Source organism: Lolium rigidum, chromosome 4 (genome assembly GCF_022539505.1).
Source record: "Lolium rigidum isolate FL_2022 chromosome 4, APGP_CSIRO_Lrig_0.1, whole genome shotgun sequence".
NCBI lineage: Eukaryota > Viridiplantae > Streptophyta > Magnoliopsida > Poales > Poaceae > Lolium > Lolium rigidum.
Genome location: NC_061511.1, coordinates 265355023 through 265362680, shown reverse-complemented (window position 1 = coordinate 265362680; position 7658 = coordinate 265355023). Strand labels below are relative to the sequence as shown.

The 7658-nt window shown below is 48.2% G+C and overlaps 1 protein-coding gene across 1 annotated transcript; it reads left to right on the top strand.

The window, feature by feature from the left end:
* The first annotated feature begins 2666 nt into the window (after window positions 1-2666).
* Window positions 2667-4359, top strand: LOC124707666. The gene has a single exon (XM_047239328.1). It carries the CDS (start codon window positions 2682-2684, stop codon window positions 4356-4358), a length of 1677 nt encoding a protein of 558 aa, XP_047095284.1. The 5' UTR covers window positions 2667-2681; the 3' UTR covers window position 4359.
* Window positions 4360-7658: the final 3299 nt, after the last annotated feature.

Sequence of the window (7658 nt, the reverse complement as noted above, 5' to 3'; positions counted from 1 at the left end):
TGAGGCGGCAGAACGATGTGTGAAACTGTGGCTTGTCATCACATTGCTCGGCCGTGAAACTAACTGAGATGATGTTTTCTCTTGACCTTGGTCGCTGATGAGTCTGTGCTCTACCAAATAACCATAAAGCCCTCTGTTACGCTTCAAGGAGGATTTGCTATGACCGATGACATTTGAAAATAAGGATTCTCTCTCAATTCTAATATTTTCGTATGCTTGGCAGTTCAATCTAGGTTATGGACTTCAAATAGGAGGACGCATCATGGGCAAGGACGCGGTATATCCAAGATGATGAGTCCATAGAGCCGAGTAAGGGTTCTTCAGCATAGCCGCACTTCTCACGTGGACATGACTATAGATGTATAGGTCAAGCATAAGATGCATCGAGTCATGGAGGTTCAACGGGTACACGAGCACTAGATTTTCTGTGTACTACACTCGGTCTTTGCATAAGTAAGATTTACACAACCACACAAGACCATTCAAAAGTATAAAACAAATTAAAAATGTGCAATACATGTAATCCTCAAGAAACTCTGAAGATGCCTAAGGCGGTGGATGGCCAATCTGAAGATCAGATTGCCATCAATGTTAGATAAAATTATCCACCGCCGTGCCTTCCAACCGGGTAGACACCTCCATAAATTGGCCTTGATTCTTCACATGTTGTAAAAACGACCATGAACAGATCAAAGTTGTGCACCGGTGTATAACATGCACGAGAAAAAATTACCATTAAAAACCTTATTATTTCTATATAGCCAAAGTGACCAAATAACGACAAGCGCTTCCACACTAATAAATTTTTTAAACCGATTATCACCCTAACGAAGAACAAATCGTCGACGAGGTCAGCGCAAGGCAAGTTAAAGATGCCAAGAACTAGAACAAGAACTAAGAGATTAGTTCTAAAATAGGTTATAATATGTAGTTAAGTTGCTGCAAAATAAAATGTTTAGTTTCATGTTTGGCTACCTCAAATTATAAAATTAACAACATTTGGAGTGTATTTTAATGATTTTTTATATGTTAACGAAATATTTATTATCTTAATGATATGAAAATTACAATCTGAAAGAAATGGAGAAGCTAATTTGTTATCCTTGATTGCGATTACCTTTTTTAGCCCTAAAAGATGCACGAAACACGACAAAAATAGTCTGTTGCACCTTACCCTACGTAACTTTCAATTTTGCACCGTCTATTCATCACGTATAGGCGTGATGCCACGATAGGAGATCACACGGTGGATGCGAAGCGCCAAGTGTGCATGTTCCCGAACGCAATTATTTTTGGCGGGTATTATTTGCCGCCTCCGCGTGAGCTATGTGATTAGGCGTGTGACGTGGTGTTTAAAATTTACAGGGCCCACCTACGCTATTGTGGTGTTTCTGCTATATTTTGGGAGCACATAACAACATATCGTAAAAAAAGCCTTTTATCTCCTTCTATAAAAAAAATTGTGTACACCTTTGGGGTACTCTCAAGAAAGAAATCACTAGTGAGATCGGCCACATATTGTCGTGTTGCCTATATAATATTGCCGATGATATCCGCAAAAGGAAGGTAAACACGTCATAGCTAGTTAGATTCATTTGGCGCCAAGCCGGCAACCGTCATGACGGTTTGCTCGCGCCAATTTGGCAATTGTCGTGACGTTTCACTCACACCCCCTTTTCAACCATACGTTAATCAACTTGTGCCCGCTCGAATTATACCACTCGCGCGAAGCTGGTAACTGTCGCTACGGTTCACTGTCGCCTCCTTTTAGCATATGCCCCTCTACTCGTGGCTGCTCGAGTTCTATCACTCACACCAAAGTAACAAACGTCGCAACTTTATACAAGACAATTTGATAGTCTACGGAATACACGACAATTTGATTACTTTATCTCGACTGAGTTCCGTACATCTCGCAAAAAAGACCCATATAATACCACCATGGGGACTATATGCAAAAGGTAGGTAGACGCGTCCCAACTGTTTAGACTCATTTGGCGCCAAATTGGCAACTGGCGTGACGGTTTGCTCGCGCCAAGTGGGCAATTGTCGCGATGTCACTCACACCCTCCCCAAATAGACGCCGATCAACTCGTGTCCGCTCGGGTTGTATCACTCGCGCCAACTTGGTAACCGTCGCAACGGTTCATTTGCGCCCTCTTTTAGCTTATGCCCCTTCAACTCGTGTCCGCTCGAATTGTATCACTCGTGCCAAAATGATAACCGTTGCAACGGTGTAGAAGATAATTTATAGTCTATGGAATACAAGACAATATAATTACTTTATCTCTATTATGATATCTTTCTTATCTTATACATTTGGCCAAAAAAAAACCCTAGAAATATGAAAACCCTAGAAAGAAAATGGACCGCCTACACAGCGGCTAAAGGCAGCTTTACACTCCTCAGCCGGTTTAGGACAACCGCAGCGGGTGTTTTTGCCTCACAAGGACACCCTTGCGGATCGCGTGCTTCCTCCATTTCATTCCTCCTCCCCACACCTTCCCTCCGCAGCCACCCGCCTCGCCTCCTATAATTCCCCACCTCCCTCGCCGCCGCCGCCGCCGCCCAACCGCATCCACCTACCCACCCAACCTCCCACCATGGCCCCGCCCTGATGGTGCTCAGGTGCTGTCCCGCGGTGCGCCGTCACGGAGGTGGCCTCGTCCGCATCTAGCCGGATGGCCGCCGATGACGCCGCCCGGAGCCGCAGGAGGATGGATCTGAACCTCTACCTCGGCCTGCCCCGCGGCGCGCGCACGCGCCGCCCCGATCTCGGCTCCGACCTCGCCCTCGGCAACTCCATGCTCTCCTCCTCACCGTCCTCCTCCGCCGCCTCCGCCGACGCGCCGCCGCCGGACCCGGACCCGCTCCACCCGCGCCACCCGCCCTACTCCCCCACCCGGGCCGACCTGATGCGCCCGCCGCCGGACCTCTACGACCTCGCCGCGCACCTGCCGGCGCCCTCGGAGGCCATACCGGAGCTCGCGGACGACCTCGACTTCGCTTTCTTGCACGCGCCGCCGCCGCCCGCGCCGCTGCGGCCAAGCGAGCTGCTCGGGTGGGCGGACCGCCCGTCCTCCTCCACCGCCTCCTCAACCTTCCGCCCGGAGCGGTCCGAGCGGTACCGCCGCCTGATCTCCCCGTCCCCGAGCGGCCGCCAGCTGCGGTACCTCCGCCCCAGGCGGTTCCGGTCGGACCTGCCCCCGCTCAGCTCCGACGCCCCCGCCCCGGAGAACGAGGCGCCACCTCCACCACCGCAAGAGCCCGAGCGCGACGACACCGTCGCAACGGACACCAAGCTGACCGCCGCCGCTGCCGCCAATGACGAGCCAGCGGAGGGCGGCAAGAGCACCGCCATGTTCGAGTGCAACATCTGCTTCGACATGGCGGACGAGCCGGTGGTCACCTCCTGCGGCCACCTCTTCTGCTGGCCCTGCCTCTACCAGTGGCTGCACGTCCATTCCACCCACAAGGAGTGCCCCGTCTGCAAAGGCGAGGTCACCGACGGGAACATCACTCCCATCTACGGGAGAGGGAACTCAGCTTCAGACGCCGAGAAGAAAGTCGCCGAGGATGGCAATGCGTCTGCTCCTACCATCCCGGCCAGACCGCACGGGAACCGGCTCGAGAGCTTCCGGCAGCAGTTCCACCATCTGCGCCCGATCTCCAGGAGGCTCGGCGAGGCGCATGGGATACTGTCTTCCTGGAGGCGCATTCTTGATCAGCAGATTATGACCAGCGTGGGCAGGTTCGAGGGGCCTCCTGAATCATCTGTCCAGGAGATGATAGACCATGCTCATCAGACCGGCCGCCTGGGCCGGATTACTACTAGGATGAGGGCGAGGAGGCTGCAAAGAGAGGCGGAAAACCCTACATTTGTTGACTCTTCCGTTCCCAGCGGCGGGGTGCCCGTGAACAGCGTGCCGGATCCACCGAGGCGCAGCTCAAGCCCACTCTCCTCAGAAGGCATTGATTTACTGCAGCGACTTACCCTTGAAGGCCTTGCAAACACAGAAAGGTTGGCAACGGCGGTGAGTGATCTTAGAAGATTTTCTAGGCCAAGCCCATTCAGTTACATCAGTCACAGAGCATCAACTTCGTCAAGTTCGCCAAATCATGAGCCAGCAGTTGATGGAGCTCATGCCGCTGCAGCAGCATTGGCTGCGGATCAAGTTTCTAACTCAAGCACCATGGCTGTCATTCAGGAGGATGCTGCTTTCACTGAGAGCGTAGGAGAACCTAGCAATGCAGGGTCTTCAAGAACCCTGAGGAGGAGGGGAAGAAGCGACACCTTAGCTTCTTTGGATGTGGACGGTGGGGACATACACCGCAACAAGAGAAGGCGCCTGAACTGAAGCTAAGCTAAGAAGGCCGAACCGAGTCTTGCAGGTTTCAGGTTGTTCCAGTTTTCGCAGCGGGGGCCCATTTCATCTCTTTGGGCACTATATGCTGGGTGTCATAAAACTCTTCATCTTCTGCTTGTTTAATAGGTACTGCCTGGTTGGTTGTTCGTTTAGTTCCTCCGACATGTTTAATTTATGCTGTTACTAGAGGCATGTATACCAAGGAAATCCGGGAGATGATCATTAGATGAATTTTCCTTTATCGTAAATCAGACTTGCAAATATGTACCAGATGGTGGAATAAACTTCTAGTGTCATGAATAATGCACCATCACTCGAGTCTAGGTTGTAGATGGCCTATGATTTCAAGAGTCCTCGATGAACATGTGAACATGAGCTTATATTTAGTCCAACTTAACGAATGAATGAATGGAATCATTTGTCGCTTTACTCTTTGCATCTGCTCTGTATCTATTCTTGTTACTGGGCAAAGTGGTATGCACTAAAGGAAAAAAAAATCTTTTTTATGATAGTCTCATCTTAATAAGTGTGGCTGATTTTAGTACAAGAGGGAGTACTATTTATGTTCTTGGTTGATGGTTCAGGTATGGGTGGTGAAATCTAATTACGTTGTTCTTGTAGATTTATATCACAATCATCTATTTTAGCATGTCATTATCTTTTTTAAGCTGGGTACGCTCTGTCGATCAGGAAATAGCTGTCTTGTGTGGTAAATTTAGCAAGCTTTAGCTATGCAGGATAGTAGATTTTGGCATGTTTTGATTTGACACCACTTGCATTTCCAAGCTCTGGGTGATTTCAAGAGTCCTAGATGAACATGTGATTCTCGGCTAATTGAATGAAATGAATGAATGCCAAGTTACGGGTTCCGTTGTCGCTTTACTCTTTGCAGCTAGTCTGTAATTATTCTTGTTACTGGGCAAAGTGGTGATGTAGTAAATGAGAAAAAAAATACTTTTTTATGATAAGTCTCATCTTATGACTAAAAAACACTAGTAGTACCATTTATGTTTTTGGTTGATGGTTCAGATATGGGTGGTGAAATCTAATTATCTTGTTCTCGTAGATTTATATTACAATCAACTTTTAGCATGATTCATTGTCTCTTTAAGTTGGCTACGCTCTGTCGATCAGGAAATAGCTGCCTTGTCCAGTAAATTTAGCAAGCTTTAGCTATGCAGAATAGTAGGTTTAATTAGCCATGTTTTAATTTGATACCACTTGCATTTCGTAAGCTCTGACTGATTTTGCTGAGCTGATATTTAGTTGAATGAAATGAATGAATGCCAAGTGGTACGTATTCTCGTTTCACTCTTGGCAGTTGCTCTGTAACTATTCTTGTTACTGGGCAAAGTGGTACTACGTACGTAGTAAGGGGGAAAAATCATTTTTTTATGATGGTCTTATCTTATCCCATGACTATAGTATTTATGTTCTTGGTCGATGATTTAGATACGGGTGCTGAAACATAATTATGTTGCTCTCTTAGATGTGTATTCACGAAGAATTCCTGGCATGATTCATTCACTTTTTGGAGCTGCTTACCGTCTGTCGATCAGTAATAGCTGCCATGTAAGTTTAGCAAGCTTTAGCTATGCAGGATATAGTGTAGGCATGTTTTAATTTTATACAACGTGTATTTCCAAAAGTCATCTATCTGTTCGAATGTCAGTTCTGTTATGGAGTCTGTCGATCAATAATAGCTGCCATGTAAGTTTAGCAAGCTTTAGCTATACAGGATATAGTGTAGGCATGTTTTAATTTGATACAACGTGTATTTCCGAAAGTCATGTATCTGTTCGAATGTCAATTCTGTTATGGAGTACGACTGAACACTACCGCTGAAAAAAAAAAAAAAAAAAAAAAAGCTGTAACCTGCTAATGCTGCCGTGCATATGCTCAATTTTCTTTTTTGCGGGGAATTGTGCAGATGTTCAGTCCAAGGCTGTTGGCATCATGATGGAGTTGAACATTCCTTTCCATCGAACAGTCCGAGCAATAATATCCACAAGGGACGCAAAATATCCTCTGGTGGGTTAGTTTGGTCTTCCTGAAACCTGAAGAGCCCCATTGCTACAATTTTCAAAAAAGGTGGCATTTTTAAGCCAAATCATCGTTTTCTCCTAGTGCCTTTTGAGCCTTGGAATAAAAGGTGGTGCGATCGGCACATAAACCATGTTCGTCAACCAACCAAGTGGTCGTAGGTACGATCCTGTCGAGCCTATACTTAGCTCTGTATTTTTTTTTTCACAAATCTGGACCCTGGGCAAAACAATTCTTCGTGTGAACCGCCGACAAAACTATTTCGAATTGGCGCCTACGAGGACGCTGTGGAACATGTGTAGGTCGGTGCCTTGAGTTTCCATCACCGAGTAAGGTCGGCGCCCTAGGGTTTGGCCCCGAACTCACCTTGGCGCTAGTGAGGGTGGCGCCGACCCCCAAAATCCGCAAAATCTTAGCGCCGACCTACACATGTCCGGCGTCATCTTATTGACCCTGACCGGGGTTATTTTTCGAAATAGTTCCGCAGGGGAGCACCCGAGAAATTAGTTTCAGCCCATATACCAGATTTGTCAAAAAAGGAAAAAAAAACCTTAACTCCGGTGCTTTACATGCCATTTTAGTCGTGACTGTTGATACGCTGGTGGTATCTGAGTCTGATGTTGCACACCGCCATTTCAGGGCAAGGTCGTATGAATATGATCCATGTCTTCCTCCGGTCCTTTCAAACCTGTCGGGCTGACATGGCACGGCCACCAACCATCCGACCTGCTGCCCAGGCAGATCGTCCTCGACCGATCCTGCCGCCCCTTGCGTCGCAGGCTTTTGCTGCTGCCCTCGCTTGGAATTCGGATCTTGTCGCCGGCAGCGGATCGTCGTGGATGGCACCGGCGAAGCAGCGCCACCACACTGACTATTTGCCGTCCCATCTAGCCGATCTGGGGGCTGGCACGTGGACGCTGTGCGGAACAATGATGCGGCTCATGCGGCGTGTACTGTTCAGCATTGGTTCCTCCGTTGAATTTCACTGATCCACTAGTGACTAGTCCACACTCCACAATGCGTGTCAGGTGCTCATATGTGTTGTTATTTTCCAGTCAACCGCCTCGGAATTCCCATGTGGTTGATCCCGACAGACATGGAAATTTAACCGTCAAAACTGTCACCGCCTATCGATCTTCCTCGTGTTGCACTGCTGGATCTGCCTGTGGCCACCGGGCCGTCTCCCGCCACCCATGGCCAATGCCTAGCCACCCTGTCCGGGACACATGCACAGTTGCATCAGGAGTA

What these genes read in the sequence shown, in the direction of transcription:
- LOC124707666 (XM_047239328.1), top strand. Translation starts at nt 2,682, where the DNA reads ATGGCCGCCGATGACGCCGCCCGGAGCCGCAGGAGGATGGATCTGAAC.